The sequence below is a fragment of the Pituophis catenifer genome, unplaced genomic scaffold (assembly GCF_029215685.1).
Source record: "Pituophis catenifer annectens isolate HBS135680 unplaced genomic scaffold, rPitCat1.0.hap2 SCAF_16, whole genome shotgun sequence".
Lineage (NCBI taxonomy): Eukaryota > Metazoa > Chordata > Lepidosauria > Squamata > Colubridae > Pituophis > Pituophis catenifer.
The window spans coordinates 20,533,830-20,550,167 of NW_027256896.1; the positions used below are offsets into that span (position 1 = coordinate 20,533,830).

The following is a 16,338-nucleotide window of genomic DNA, read 5'->3' on the forward strand; positions in this document are numbered from 1 at the left end:
CAATCTGTTCGTGTCTGGTTGAACGTGGGCCTTTGGATGTTAACCGGGTTGGTTGCTAAGAGGAGCAACAGCTTGGCATGGCAATACAGGACACTTGATTTGATTGTCCCAATCAATTTGTTGATCTATAAGGAGGCGTTTGGAGTTTGGCAATCCCAAACAGTGCTAATTGTGTTGCGCTAATTACGTAGAGGTTGCATCCTGCCTTCCCAGACAATAGACCTATTTGTAGAACAATTAAGAAGACACAGGGCCCTTTTCTTTCTGAATCCTAGCTGGCAGTGGATACCTACAAATGCTTTAGCTATTCCTAAAATGGAGCCACTGATTTGAATCGCGGGGGGCCATGGAGGAGACCTCTGAGTATCTTCTGTCTCCAGAGGAAATGGTTCTCAGATGCCAAATGGGAAGGAAATGGTTGGACATCCTCTTCTCTATGCGAGTCGAAAGATATCAAAAAATGCTGTTTCGGATTTGACTGTTGTGAGAGTCAAACACAGGAAACGGGTTTTCCACGGAGATAGATTAATTGCAGCCATCTGGTACTTATACACATCAGGCTTTGGACTTTCCCAGACCTTACCTGGAGATGTGGAGGGGCCATCTGTTAGCAAGTGGGTGCTAATGCACAGATCTAGTATTCCTCTGTCTTCTTTTTCCTTTTGAACACACACACACTATTTCCAGTGCTTTGCCTTCTCCTCTACACAATTCTGGTGTCAGCTGTTTCTCAAGGAGCCCCATGGAGAAACAACTTCTGTTGACGTCTCCAGGGGTATCTGTAGGGCAGGGGTCTCCAGTCTTGGCAACTTTAAGACTTGTGGACTTCAACTCCCAGAATTCCTCAGCTGGCTGAGGAATTCTGGGACTTGTAGTCCACAAAGTTGCCAAGATTGGAGACCCCTGCTGTAGGGGGTCTGTTTGGAAGGTCCAAAAGTCACGATAATGGCTGTAACGATTAGGTTTTGGGGCTCTGGATGACCCTGGGTGCAAGAAGCAAGAGAAAGAGAAGAGGCCTCATCTCTTTGTCACATGAAAAAAAGAGACGGGGCTTCAATTACTATGTAATCATGGCTTCCATCAAGCCATATTGACTTGGTTGACCTTCCTAGCAGACATCTCCTTTTTAGCTCTTGGACTTTCCAAAGTTTTGGAGAAGATGGTTCTAAGATGGTTGGACATCCATGTTTCCTGAACTAGCGGGCATCCTTAAGCCAACATGGATTTCACTCACCTGAGCAACTTCTATTTTGTGGGGGAGGGGACCAGATGGGCCCAAAAACAGGAAACTGAAATGGATGTTTCTCATATGGAGTGGAGTCAGGACTCCCCTTTAATAAGGGAAGAGTTCGGAAGACTCTCTGCCCCTTGGGAGGTGACCCAGCTCTCTGATCCTGCAGCTGTAGGAGATTATGAGCATGTTTAGCCCGGAGGAGAGAAGACTTCAAGAAAACACCATCGTTGTCTTTGGTTATCTGTCACCGAGAAGATGAGGCCGACTTTGGAGTTGCTTCAGAAAAGAAGCCAATAAGAGCAAGGCTTCGGTGATCAAATCTTTGAAATTATTGAAGTTGAACTTTGAGTGATGCCTCCAGATTTGATCTGGCAGGTGTTGTCTCACTAGAGTTAACCTCTAGAGGTTGTAGGTTGTTTTGGGAACCCTTGAGGTCTTAACAGAATCCAGAAGAAAAGGGGCAGGAGACAGGGATCCGGAGAGTTGCAAACCCAATGTATTTCTGGAAGGCAGCCTGGTGGGGAAAGAGATTTGAGTTGGGAAGCTGGGCTGTTCAGCAGGCAAATCACAGTTGCATGCAAGCATCCCCTTATAAGGAAGAATGGCCTGAGACACAAAAAGCTTGTTTGATTCGGTTGCTGAGAGAACAGGGGGGAGGGGAGGAGGAGGGGAAGACCTTCCTGCGCAAATCATCCCGTTAGTGTTTTAGCTGATCGCACACCCATGGCAGGGAAATCTGTGTCGAAATGCACACGGCTTGAAGCTTGTTGAGTTGGGAATGGAGGGTGGGGGTGGGGGAAGAGCATATAATTTAAGGACAAATACTTTTTTCAAGTCCCCTGCATCTCCCTTTTTGCTCTGGGTTCAAAGAACTAATCATGACATCAAAACTCTGCTAAGGAGCTTCTTTGTTCTGTCTCTGGATCCTTCCTGGTTTAATTCCACCTCCTGTCTATCGTTGGTTTTTGGACCTAGTATTTCAATCCCTTGGGATGTAGAATGACAGTCCAAGCATCTTTGAGTAGAGGAGGTCTGGAAGAAGTTTAGTCTAGAAGATCACCTGGTTCACCCTTCCTGGTGGACCGGGGACTTCTGAAGGCCATAGCGTGTGGATAATGTAATGGTCAGGAGAGTTTGATCCTTGGTATCTAAGATGTGACTGCAGGCTAGTCGCTATTTCTCCACCCGAAGAGAAAAGAGAAGAGGAAACTCGTAGATGCAACACCCAACGTGTGAGAAGCTTGGTCCCTCTCCATCCTTCCTCCAGGGACCAGATGGGGTTAAGAGGAAGCCCTCCATGGCTCTTCAGCCTTGTCATCCATCTCTCTGCTCCTGGCTGGCTGGCTGTTTAGACTTGCTGTCTGTCTTGAGTAAACTTCAAACCTCTTTTAACATGTCCTCTGGCTGATCTCCCCACAGCCTTCCTGGAAGGAGAAACGACAAGGTTGTCATCATCCCTCCAGGAAAAAGCAGATTTGGCTACTGCAGAGGTCTTCAAAGTTGACAGCTTTAAGACTTGTGGACTTCAACTCCCAGAATTCTCCAGCCAGCATAGCTGGCTGGAGAATTCTGGGAGTTGAAGTCCACAAGTCTTAAAGCTGCCAACTTTGAAGACTTCTGGGCTACTGCTTCCCTTCTCTCTCCCCCTTCCCCCTCCTCCCCCTTCTTCTTCCCACATGTGAACGTTGTTCTAGGATTGGCGCCATCACGCTAAAGCATTTGTGTGGAGGCCTGGTGTGTTTGGGATGGAGGGCACATAAGTTGAATCACAGCTTGGTCTAGCTTGGTTGTGGTTTCTGCTGACTAGTAGCAGATCTGGGGAAGGTTTCACAAGCTCTGAACAAATGGCGCGTAGAGGTCTCCGTGACATACGGACTGCACAGTTTAAAGACAAGCATGAAGTACGAAGCATCTCGGAGCCCACTGTTGTGTTTTGTGCTCTCGTCATTTCTCGCTTTCCTCTGATGTGTTTGCCAATCTTGAAGGAACTCTTCTCCCAGTGTTTGCACCATCCTTCTCTTGCCTGGTCCCTGTCAGGTGCATTTCTCAGAAGGACCGTAGTGACTTATGACCAGATTTCTGATCCTAATGGCAGGGAGATGTAAGTCAAGGATTACCTGTATATCTGTCGGCAGGACTGTGTCTGCAGACTTTGGAGTGTTGGGTTGGTGATCGAAGAAAGTTGCAAAAGGGAAGACATTTGGAGAGAGTAAGTTTTGTGTGTGCGTGTATCTTGGCAAGAAGGTGTGAGTCACGGAGATGACTTTTCGGATGGAAACCACAGTAGAGAAAGTCGGATGTATAACCTCTTCTTGGCTCAGTCGTCTTCCTGGGATACTTTTAGCCTCAGTCAATGTTGTGTCTTGTCTCTTATTTTTTTCGGATGCTGCTTCCCAGAAAGAGGTAGCTGCCAATTTTAAAACCGGTATTTAAAATTATGATGTTAAGAATAGCAGGAGGTGAACCCGGGTTTAGTTGGCTTTTTTAAAGTTTTAATTTGCAGGGTTTGGAAAGCTGGATTTTCAAGGGCATGACGTAGCTGAGAGGTTTGATGGGACCAAACGGTGAAAGGTGAAGCAAAGTTTTGTCTTTTCGAACTTGGAATGGAAACGGGGGACAGGTTTCACCTTAAATTGTCTTAAAAAGGGAATTTGGGGTGTGAAATTTTGGGAAATGTGACCCCAATAAACTTATAGAGGATCCAGTTGTAGAAAAGCTTGAAAAATATCTCTGTTTATATCTCTCTGGGTTTGAGAGAGCACATTGAATGTTAGAAAGGAAAATACTGAAAACAAAACCATTACAGTATTCCCAAAGTGATTCCATCATATTTGAGAAAGCCAATTTGTAGGAACCGCAGATAGTCCTTAGCCTATGACCACAATTAGGACTGGAAAGATGGTTGTGAAGTGATGGCTGCCATTAAGGGAGACATTGCATGTCTGCGAATTGTGACCTTCTCCATTGATTTTGCTTGACGTAAGCTGGCTGGGAAGGTCACTAATGATGACCCCAGGGATGGTGCAACCGTCATAAATGTGAGCCGGTTGCCGAGCTCCAAATCACAATCAAGGAACTGTGGGGTTGTAAGTTTGAGAACCGGTTGTAAGTCACATTTTTCAGCGCTGGCGTCATTTACAACGGTGGCTAAATGATTGACCATATTTTGAGGACTACTTGTAAGGGTTGTCATTCCATGGTTTCTCTTCTTACTTGCTCATTGTTCTCCACTTATTTTTCAGCCCACCACTTTGCCACAAGGAACCATCAACATGAATCAGTGTACAGACGTTGTGGATGGAGAGAATCGAACCGGGCAGAAATTCTCACTGTGCATCCTGACACCCGAGAAGGAGCACTTCATCCGAGCTGAGAACAAGGAAATCATAAGTGGGTGAGTGAAGGGTTGGGGTTCAGGAACAAGTGGGTGGCTGCATGTGAGAACTCTTCAGAATGGAGCACCAGGAAGTTCTGGAGAGTAGTCAGAGTCGGGTTGCTCCTGAGGCCGTCAAGAACGGGTTGATTCTTCATCTAACCATCATTGAGGATCCACCTTCTTATGGACTTCCAAGTTGCACGGGAAAGGTACATGGTATGTTACTCAGATGTGGGTTCAAAGAGTGTCTGGACATAGGTGTTGAGGCTTAGTGGCTCTCCCTCAGAAAAGAAGAGGTAGGAGATCAGATGCTTCAACTGAGAGTCATCATCATTGGCTATATGTGTGAGCTGAATGAGGTTCTGCCTTAGATTGGTCTGGCCACGGCCCCATGTCAAGGATTCTGGGTCCTTAACCCCCCTCATGCCCCAGATGATCCAGATCACCTAGACGGGAGGCCAGCAAGTTGCAGAAAGTGGCCTACCTAGTCAGCATGGAGAACCTTCTGCTTGTGGACATCAAAACAATGCCTCACCTCCTCCCAGTCGTTACAGTGAACCACAGGAGAACCATTTGGAGAATCCCTCTCATAGGCGAGGATGTGGTTAGCATTATCCACAGTCCAAAAATGTGGGTGTTCCCACTCAAAAGGACTCTATCCAACCTGCTTGCAAACTCAAAACCTCTACCTCGTTTTGGTGGTGACACAGGAGGTGAGGCTGACATGTTCGCATGGTTCTTGCAATCGTGTGGCCGCCTTCTTGTTCTCCTCCTTTGGCTTGGAAGTTGGTCTCATCTTCTTCCTGGCTGTCCTCAAAAGTCCATTTCCTCTGGGACCTTCTTTCTAAGGTTTCCCGTAGAGCAACTGAAATTTCTGAGAGAAAATTGGCATATTTCCTTCCTTCCTTCCTTCCTTCCTTCCTTCCTTCCTTCCTTCCTTCCTTCCTTCCTTCCTCCTCCTCCTCCTCCTCCTCCTCCTCCTCCGCCTCCTCCTCCTTCTCCTCCTCCCCCTCCCCCCCCTCCTCCTCCTCTTCTTCTTTCTTCTTTCTTTTTTCTTCTTTCTTCTACTCCTGTTGAGCTACAATATGTCCTGGAGTTGAAAAGTAGGTAGTATCGAGCGGTTAGGAGGGTTTAATAAGGAGATCCCAACTGCCCTGATCACCCATTTCTGGGCAAGTAGAGCAAAATAATTATTTGATCTGCTTACTAGCCAAGTTTGGTTGGTCTCAGAAATCTAACAAAGATCAAGCTGATTAGCATTTAGAAGCGAGATAATTAGACATTTAGAGACGCGGGGTAGACATGGAGGTCCCTAAAAGGTCTGTGAAGATAGCCAGGGCAAACACCAGTGTGTGAGTGTGTGTGTGAATTCATCAGGAGTTGCACAACGTTCAAAGGAAGTTACCTTTGTGTATCCCAGCCCTTGATCTCCAGAAAAGTGTAAGGCAGAAGCACGCTGCCTTTGCTAAGCTAAAATTGGAGCCCAACTTCAGATCACTGTTTTTCTGTTTAAAGAGACGAGGAGATTTGGATTAATCTCCCTTGGCAGAGCTTTGGTTTTTGTAAATAAACAAACAGATCACAAATAGATCCTGCCAACCTCAAGGGTGCCCAGCCCACCCCCCCGGCTGACATCATCAGGAAGCTGCAGATTATTCTTAGTTTTCTAGCGTGACTTTGAATCTGACCCATGTTAGCTTAGAAGCAAAACTCAGATGAATGTCTCAGAGGTGGGAGACTATGGAGTCAAGGAGGCTGTGACAAGGCAAAGAGGGAACCCTGTGCCTAGTCTCAGGCCCAGGCACGAAGATCTAAAGGAGATTGTGGTGGGGTGGCACTGCCACTCTCTAATTTATGTTGTGCTTGCTGCTAAAAACCTGTAAATCCTGAAAGGGATAGACGCAAGACGCAATGGAAGTACAAACACACACCGAGCCCCAGCGACAAGAGAGATGGGCAAGTGTTGAGCTGAATCTAACCTGCTCAACAAGATCGGCTGGTTCTCTGATTGGTTGCTTTGCCACCTCTTGGCAATTGGGTCCCGTCCTCTCCTTGGAGAGTTGTTTGCCTGCTGAGCCCATGATTGAGTTCACTGTGGTCCGAAGAAGACCTGGGATTGTTCAGAGGCATAAACAATAGCACAGCTGACATTGTTTTGGGGGAATATATTAGGTCTCATCTGGGGTGATGGGTGGCTTGCTGACCTCAGGAAGATAAGGGCTCAAGGGCTGGTGCTCGCTTGCGGCTTTGGGAATGTCTTTGGAGCTTGTTGAACAAGATTAGCAATAATAATGGCACTTAGACTTATATACCGCTTCGTAGTGCTTTTCAGCCCTCTCGAAGTAATTTACAGAGACAATCTGGGACCTCATTTTACCAACGTTGGACAGATGGAAGCCTGAGTTAATCTTGAACCGGTCAGGATCGAACTGCTGGCAGTTGGTAGTCAGTAGAATTAGCCTGCAATACTGCATTCCGACCACTGCACCACCGCAGCTCTTAGGACAGTCTGAGCTGCTTTTCTGACAAGCTGTGGACTCTTGCTTTTGTAGACATAGGACGCTGGAGCTGGTTCTGGCATCTTGAAGGAGTTGGTAGAGTCACAAGTTCATTTCGGAGAGCTGTGAGAAAAAAAGAGTTGAGGAAGTTCTGTAGCTCCTTGGGAAAATACCATCCAGATGATGGGTGGGGAGGAATTCAGATCTAGGGAGCTCTATTGGTTTGTCCCACCCAGTTGTGATACATGTGAGCTGCATGGGAATTGTGCAAAGGTCAGCCAACTGGCAACACCTCCCCCCCCCATTTCATCTTTTGCTCTACTTGCTCTCCTCCAAATGAGCAGGAAGCATTGAGGTGAAGATCCTTGGAGAAGGAGGACAACCAGAATTGATTTTATCTTTTCTAGAGTGTCTTCTTTTCCTCTTCTTTCCATGTTGTCTCTTACTTGTGTTGGGATCTATTTCTTCAAGGTGTCCCATTTTGTGTGTGTGTGTTTAAAGGGGGAGGGGAGCCTCCGTCAGTTGAGGAAGGGGGAACTGTTGCTTACTTTGTCTGGCTGTCCCTCTTTCGCCATCCCCGTTGATTCAGTGGGGGCAATTCTCAACTTGCCTTCTTGCCTTCAGGTGGTTGGAGATGCTGGTAGTCTACCCAAGGACGAACAAGCAGAATCAAAAGAAGAAAAGGAAAGTGGAGCCCCCAACGCCACAGGTAAAAATAGGAGCACACCTGGACTGCTTCTGATGCACCTCGTGCCTAAAATTAGAAAATTTTCCCCACCACTGGTTTATAAGAATGCGGCCTTCCTTCTTTTCAAGTTTATCTTCTCTCAATGGAATTTTAAAAAACCTCACTCGGCTTATGCGTAGCTTTTAGAAGCTTTTCTGCTTCCTCTCCCTACTTCGATCGGTTTCGTTTATTTCTAAATACAAATCAACACAGGATACCTGAAGATGCTTTTCCAAAAGGCAACTGGCCTTTGTTTTTCCTTGAAGACATTGAGGGTCAGAACTGAAGAAGCTTCTTGGATGAGAAGCGAAACGTCTTCAAGGAAAAACAAAGGCCAGTTACCTTTTGAAAAAGCACCTTTGGGACAACCAGGGCCTGGATGACTGAGAATCTCCACAGACATTCAATCCAGAAGAGTTTGCTAGATGATTGTCAATAACCGTCACACAGAAGCACATCTCCTAAATCAGGGGTGTCAAACTCAAGGCCCGTGGGCCAGATGCGGCCTGCGGGGCGCTTAGATACGGCCTGTGAGGCCGTCCTGGAAACAGCAAAAGTCCGAGTGCTCTGCCAGCAAAAATAGGACTCCCAAGTTCCGTTTTCAGCTGGGACGACCTCTTGCATCCCTCTGCCAGCAAAAATGGAGCTTGCGAGGGCTGCGTGCAGCTCCCCTGAGTACCGTTTTCACTGGCAGAAGGCTGCAGGAGGCCGTCGCAGCCAAAAATTTGAGCTCGGGAGGGCTGTGCGCGGCCCTCTTGAGCTCCGTTTTCGCTGGCAGGGGGATGCAGGAGGCCGTCCCAGCTGAAAACGGAGCTCAGGAGCCCATTTTCGCTGGCAGAGCGCTCAGGCCACAGGTGCCAAGAGTGACGCCAAGCTGGACACCCCCATCCCGGCCCTGCGAGGTAAAACACAACCCTGATGCGGCCCTCAATGAAATCGAGTTTGACACCCCTGTCCTAAATGATCGATGGGACAATTTACAATTCTGTATTCGAAGCTGTGGCAAGAAAAGATGCCTGATCACGGACATGGCGTTACATGGCCCCACGCTCTGATTTTTCCTACCAGAGATGGCCCTTGGAGATAAGACTGAGATGTGGTAGATGAGATGGAGGCTGAATGTGTCCTCTGGGGAATCTAGTGACAGCTTATTTCTAGCCCTCTTTTGACTATAAATGGTAAAACACACACATACATACACGCAGGCACAGAATCTAGGGTATGACTCATTCTTTCCTGCGCAAATGTCCTACATGGAAATTGTTCAGGAGAATCTTGGAGGGTTAAAGACCTCAACCAGCTTTCTTAGTTGCTGGTCCCAGATATATGGGATGATGTTTAGATCAAGGTACTCATCCTGAACCATTTAATGAACATTATCTGCTCCATGTGATGGAAGCTGTCCAGATATTTCCTTGTCAAACTAAAAGGGTTGAGTATTCTTTTTGAGGAATAGATCTGTGGTTTCTCCCAAGCTTCTGTTGTGTAACCTTGAGACATAACCAGTTGACCCAACGTGGTAGGGAATGGTATGCCTTGGGAATTTGATTTGGAGGTCTCTGGGGATGGTTGTGGGAACAGCCCATCATACAGAGAAAATTTGAGATTGTGTGTGTGCTTGACTGCTCTCTGGCTGAATATTTCTTCGCCTTAAGTAACCTTTAATCTGCATTGTGAGATCCTGAATGGGCTGCTTATACCATCAAATGGAGAATTCGATCGAGGAATTGCCACAAGTCTCATGACCCAACTAGGCAACATCATCACTGGGCGAGGTTTGCCAACACTCTCTTCTAGCTCTGATGATGCTACCTAGTTGGGTCGTGAAACTTCTGCAAGAAAACCGCCAAGCTTATAGAGCACCTAGAACCCCACATTTAATTCAATATTGTATTTAACATACTTAGCATTTATTGAATACAACGTCCCGAATTTGTTGGAATAGCATCGGTCCACAGCAACATTGTTTTTAGCAAAAAGCATGCAATGGAATCTGTGTGTAGGGTTGTAGCTTGGGTGTGTAAGTGTCCTGAGGTCCTTCATGGGGTGTGTGTGAGAGATAGAGAGGGTTCCCCAAAATTCAGTCTAGGTAGCAGCCCCTCCCCCTTGCCTGTTTCTCTGTGACTGAACGCCAGTAAGCATTTTAGAGAATTTGGCTCATCTGAACCAACCCACACAAGCGTAGAGTAAGAAGCAAAGCAGTCTTAGATGGGGTGAGTCCCTCCTCCAGAGCTCTTCCTATTTTAGTCTCCCCTCCCCCGTTTTTTTCAATTTTTGGAAGCAGAACAGAAAAGAGGAGGAAAAAAATGTTGGCAGAATATTATCTCTCTCTCTTTTGGGCTTATGCTTGGTTGCCTCAGCAACCTCTTGGAAAGTTGACAGGATCTGAGCTCCTAAGCACCAAATAAGGGTAGTAGGGTTGGGGTGGGGGAGAGAGACACACCGAAAAGGGGGTCTTTTCTCCCCCCAATGGACCGCCTCCGGAGATGGAGGTGAGTCTCAGGGAGGCAGAACACGGCAGAACCACGTGATCTCGAGGAGTTTTGTGGAACAGCAGGAGATGGAGCACGCCTGCTGGGTGCCTCAGGGAAAAATCCTGGAGAAGGTCTACGTTACTTCCAAAAAAGGAATGTTAGGGGGGGAAAAGGAAGCTTGTGCTAGTAATCTTGACTCCAGTTTCTGCTCTCAGCTCTTTGTGTTATATTTTTTTCTAAGGGAGGGCAAAAGGGATCCGGGAGGGTTGGAAGAGGTTGAATTGAGTTGCACCTGGAGGAGAACCTTCTCTTCAAGCATTGGATGTTCTTCTTGGCGAGCTGGTCAACGTGACCTCCAAAGGCCACCTTAGATGGGATACAACTCTTCCTCTGTCACCCTCCAATGAGGAAGTGATCCCCTCTGCTCGCTCTTTCTCGCCACTCCAATAAAAGTGGGGAGGGGAACTGGTACTTAGTTCCTACTTCTTCTATAGGTAGGCCTCAACATACAAAGGAGCAGCAGTTTGCTGTGGGTGCAGCTTTGCCAAAAACCGGAAGGAAGCGCCCATTTTCAGCAAAACTGCCTGAAGTTCACTCATTTGACTTTTCTTGAGCTGTAACTCAGCTTCCTTTGTGTTGGGCTTGAAATGACAACCAGGAGAGTGTTATCGCCCGCTCTTTGTGAAGACTACGTTTCCAGAAGACTATCGGGAAAAAAAATAACAAATTTGGAAGGGAACTTCCAGTCCAACCCCCAATTCAAACAGCCCCTATACCATTCACTACAAACTGTCCACTTGTCACCAGTCTCCAAACTTCAGTCCCCGTCTTGTTATCTAAATTGTAGCCTTACTCCAGTCATCATCTAGCAGGATAGCTCTGGCCATCCTACCAGAGGTGTGTTTCAGCAGGTTCTGACCAGTTCTGGAGAACCGGTAGTGGAAAGTTTGAGTAGTTCGGAGAACCGGTAGTAAAAATTCTGACTGGCCCCGCCCCCTTCTATTCTCTGCCTCCCGAGTCCCAGCTGATCGGGAGGAAATGGGGATTTTGCAGTATCCTTCCCCTGCCACGCCCACCAAGCCAAGCCATGCCCACAGAACGGTAGTAAAAAATTTTGAATCCCACCACTGCATCCTACCGATACATGGTTGCTCCAGATGGGCTACCAATTCTCAGGAGGAGGAGAAAGGAAGGGGAGAAATTATTGTTGAGGGAAAGATGGGAAGTGTCAGCTGGGGAATTCTGGGAATTGAAGTCCAGGTATCTTAACATTGCCAAGTTGGAAAAAATACTGATTTAGGAAGAAGGGGGCGTTGTTTGGGTTTTGCACCCAAACTAATTTGAATTGCAAACCCTTCTTGGAAACCGGCTTCCGGGCTGGGTGCAGAGTGGCGTATTTAATTTTTGAAAACATTTGCGCCTTCGTTGCAATGCACCCAAGTGCCTGAGGCATCTGCAGGATGAATTGAATGCCACTTTTCAAACAGTCCGATGGGTATCGGGTTTGGAGACGATGCTAACTGTGGGAGTAGCTGGAGATCTTGGCGCCAAAATGGTAAAAACCGGGGCCGTAGTGCTGAACGGTGTAAAAAGAGAACCTGGGGAGGCACATTGTTACTGTGAGAGTTTTGTTTTGCGTCGCTGCTCAGAATAATGCAACTCTCTGCATTCCTTCCCTTGTTTAGGCACAGTTCCTAAGGTTGTGGCGGCCTTTATAGTCCTCAACTTACAACCATTCGTTTAGTGACCATTCAAAGTTATAATGCAATTGAAAAAAGTGACTTACGACCAGCTATCACACTTGTTGTGTCACCTCCACAATCACACCATCAAGATTTGGGTGCTTGGCAACCCAAATTTATTTATGATGGTTGCAGAGTCCCAGGGTCATGTGATCGCCATTTGCAATCTTCCCGTCGGCTTCCGACATGCAAAGTCAACGGGGGAAGTTGGATTCACTTAGCAACCCTGTGATTCAGTTAACAACTGAAGTGTTTTGCATGGTTAACAACCATGGGAAAAAAGTCATAAAATCAGGCGTTAGACTCACTTATCACTTGCCTTGCTTAGCAGCTGAAATTCGGGCCCCAGTTTTGGCCGTAAATCGAGGTCCACCTACTCAATAACGCTCGTAGTGACGGGAAGTCTAGATTTAACAGCTACGCAACATGGCTTAGAACTTAGGGCAGACGTATGCAGGGAGAGCATGAATGTTGTGTGATTCATCTGAGCTGGTATGAGACATAAAACACGAACCATTGCAACTGGGGTTGCCCACCACTTTCTTCTCCCTCCAGGAGCCTGGTCCAGCGAAGATGGCCGTGACCAGTAGCAGCATCCCCGGTGCTGAGAAAATCCCCACCACCAAGTCCACCCTTTGGCAAGAAGAACTGAGAAGCAAAGACCAGTTGGATGGGAATGTGGGCATCGGCTCGGCCCCTGGCGCTCTGCCAGGGCAGGCACCCCCAACGTGTTCCATGAAGGACTCAGTCCTGGAGAGGAAAGAAGGTAAGAGCGGAGTCCTGAACATTAGTCAAATCAACCGGGTAGAAGATCTGGGATCCACCATGTTCTTAATTTTGGTCATCGGAGCTTTTATCTCTGCTGTCTGGAGCCCTGGGCTCCAGAAGATAAGAAGACAAGTTCCTTCTTCTTCTGAGGCTTCCTGGTGTCCTCATTCCAGGGTTATGACTGAAGGGAACTGGGGTCCTTGCCAGAAAACAAGATAAGACAAGTTACGGACCAGCTCGATTGTGAAAACAGCAACCTTGAGAAGCTGGTGGGACTTAACTCGGGTGGCTTCAGGGGCATCCAAAGAACAGGACATTCTCAACAACAATTTCGGAGCAACATTGACCTTTGTACTGCAAGAATTCAAAGAGTTGCTGTAGGAGACGCAGGGCTTCTCATGAGGATCTCGCCACACTTAGGACGGAAGCTGGATTCCCTGAGGGTAGAATTTGAACCTCGGTATTTTATTTACTAGAGGTGTTTCTGAATCTTGAATATTTTTCCCTACCTGCAAATACTTGCCCGGGAATAAACTGTGGCCTTTCTAGATTTGTCATGTCTTGGTGGATCTTCTAAGGCAATGTTTTTCAACCTTGACAGCTTGAAGGAATTAGGAAGATGCCCTCATCCCCATGCCCCAAGTGAGGGAGGCCAGTTAATAGAATAGCAGAGTTGGAAGGAACCTTGGAGGACCAACCCCCAGCTCAATCAGGAGACCCTAGGCCAGGGGTCTCCAAGAATTCTGGGAGTTGAAGTCCACTAAGGTTGGAGACCCTTGCCCTAGACCATTCTAGACAAGTGACTGTTCAGTCTCTTCTTAAAAAACCTCCAGTGATGGAGGCCCCACAACTTCTGGTGGCAACTTGTTTCTCTGATTAATTGCTCTCATTGTCAGGAATTTTCTCCTTAGTTCCAGGTTGCTTCTCTCCTTGATTAGTTTCCATCCGTTGCTTCTTGTCCTACTCTCAGGTGCTTTGAAGAATAGCTTGTTTCCCTCTTCTTTGTGGTAGCCCCTCAAATATTGGAAGATTACTATCATGTCACTCCTGGTCCTTCTTTTCATTAGTCTAGCCATGCCCAATTCCCACAATCATTCTTCTCTCTTCTTCTTCTTCTTCTTTCTCAACCTCTTCCTCTCTTCTCTTTCATGCTTTCCTCGTCTTCCAGAGGAGGCTGCCATGAACGGTGACCGCAACGACTGCGGGCGGAAGACACGGGTAGAAAGTGGCTACTTTTCTTTGGAGAAGACCAAACAGGAGGTCAAGGCAGAGGAGCACCAGATGCCGAACCTGCCGTCCCCCCCGAGCCCCTGCACGCCCAACCACAGGTACGGTGACCCCAAATCTCAGCAGCCGAGCGATTCCTTTCCTTCTTCAGGTACCTGGCCGGCCGGCCGAATGGTGCACAGTTTCTCTCTCAATTCCCTGGACGTCCGAGGCTCCCGGCTCTCCAAGCACAAGGACTCCGCCGGCCGCAACGGGGCGAGGACAGAGGATAGACGCAATGGCCCCTTTGCCTTTAAAGTCAGCCGCAAATACTCCACGCTGGCCGATGTGCCCAAGGCGATTCGCATCAGTAACCGCGATGCTTTTCAAGTCGAGCGGAAACGGCTCGAGCGGAGTTCCCGGGCGAGGAGTCCTGGACGAGAAGAGGTAGCTCGGCTGTTCGGGAATGAGAGGAGGTAAGACCCGAATCTGGGTGTTGCTTTTCGGCTGACGGAGGATAAAAACCGTCTTTTGGAAGGGAGGTTTTGCCCAAAGGGATTTGATGGCTGATTGGTTGGGTTTTGACGCCTCCTACAGATAGTCCTCGATTTACCACCACAATTGAGGCCAAAATTTTGGTTGCTAAGCAGGACGGTTGTTAAGTGAGTTTTGACCCATTTTATGGCCTTTCTTGCCACAGTTGGTAAGTGAATCACTGCAGTTGTTCAGTTAGTCACACGGTTGTTAAACGAATCTGGTTTCTCCCAATGACTTCGCTTGTCAGAAGGTCGCAAAAGGGATCACATGATCCCAGGACACAACTGTCATAAATGTGAGTCAGTTGCCAAGGGTCTGAATTTTGATCATGTGACTATGAGAACCCTGCAATGATCATATGAAAAATGACCATAAGTCACTTTTTTCAGTGCCGTTGTAACTTTGAATGGTCCCTAAACAATCTGTTGTAAGTCGAGGACTATCTGCATTTGTCTCGCTGGGTTGCCGAAAGGGGTGGATCAAACGATACATCAGGATGTTGCCTGTCCGTCAATGAAACAATGGCCAAAGCAGCAGCAATCTTTTCTGGATGACAGGATGGTGCCTGAAAATGGGTTACATGCCGTCCTCGTTTAGTGACCACAATTGGGACCAGCAACTCAGTTGTTAAATGAAACAGTTGCTAAGTGAAGTTGTCTTCCTTTTTACTATCTTCCTTCAGCTTTCCTTTGCTTTACACATATGCAAAGGTTTGCAAAAGCAAGGTTGCAAAGTGATTTTTTTCCCATCGGTCGCTAAATGAGGACAGTCTGTACTGCGTCAGAAGCACTCGTGATGAAGAAGGGAAAAAGAATGTTTTAAATCTTTGCCGACCTAGAAAAATATTTTTGCAGAAGTTGTGCAAAGCATACATTCAGAATTTGGCCACGAAATGTGAATCATGTTTGTTTCCTTAATTTTTTTTTGAAGACTAAGTTTCTAGCCCTCATGGGAGGGAAACAGGAGCATGCACAGACAGGACCTCGGACAGGACTGTGGCCCAGAAGGTCAAATCTGAAAGCTTAGCATGGCTTGTGCTTCGGCCCGCTTTTCTTCGTGGTCTTAAGCAGCTTGCACAAAATGCAGGCTCCTTTGCTCCTTTGCAAGCTTGCGTGGAGGACAGGAAATGTTTGCTGAGCACTTGAGTTCAAATCATCCAATAAGTGGTTTTATTGCCTTAATAAGAACCCCAATCCCCCCTCCATCTCTTTTGGGGACCAAAGGATCCAGTTTTTGCCATACGGAAATGTTTTGACGTTCTCTAGCAAGCAGCCGTACGAAAACAGTCCGGTGGAAAAAAGAAAGCGAGGCACAGACACCTGTTCAGGAGAGAAGCCACGTAGGGCAAAGTTTATTTCCTTATTTATAAAATTTATTTCCCGCCCATCTCATATCCAATGAGTCTGGATGGCTGACAACATAAAAAAAACCTTAGGGAAAAAAAAAACATTTAAAATCATCCATCATAAAAACACAGCAGATAAAATCATTAACAAAAAACCCGTTTTTTGCGAACGCACAAAAAAACCCCCAAAAACTTGATTCCAAAAGCAAACTTAAGATGCTTTATTCTATTTGCCCAGTTTAGCCATTTTAAAATTTTATCCTGGGTGTCTTAAATTCGTCAACTTATTGAGGAATAGCTGAAGGGCAAGTAATACTGGATGATTATTAACAAAATATTCAACAGGGAATAAAACAGAATTCTGTCACAGGTGTTCAGATCTTTCCCTCGGTCACTAAAAGCCCAGCTTGGTTATTCTGACCCTGTCCTGC

At 46.9% G+C, this 16,338-nt stretch overlaps 1 protein-coding gene across 5 annotated transcripts in view; it reads left to right on the plus strand.

Moving 5' to 3' along the window:
- MPRIP (myosin phosphatase Rho interacting protein) overlaps positions 1-16,338 on the plus strand; it is a 75,195-nt gene that overhangs the window by 25,054 nt on the left and 33,803 nt on the right. For 4 of the 5 annotated variants that reach the window (XM_070955151.1, XM_070955153.1, XM_070955152.1 and 1 more), the window contains exons 4-7: positions 4,477-4,628; positions 7,733-7,817; positions 12,607-12,817; positions 13,988-14,147. In XM_070955151.1, coding sequence (XP_070811252.1) covers positions 4,477-4,628; positions 7,733-7,817; positions 12,607-12,817; positions 13,988-14,147 — 608 coding nt within the window. Of the gene's footprint in view, positions 1-4,476; positions 4,629-7,732; positions 7,818-12,606; positions 12,818-13,987; positions 14,502-16,338 lie in introns of all 5 variants that reach the window. The other variant, XM_070955150.1, reaches the window with a different exon arrangement.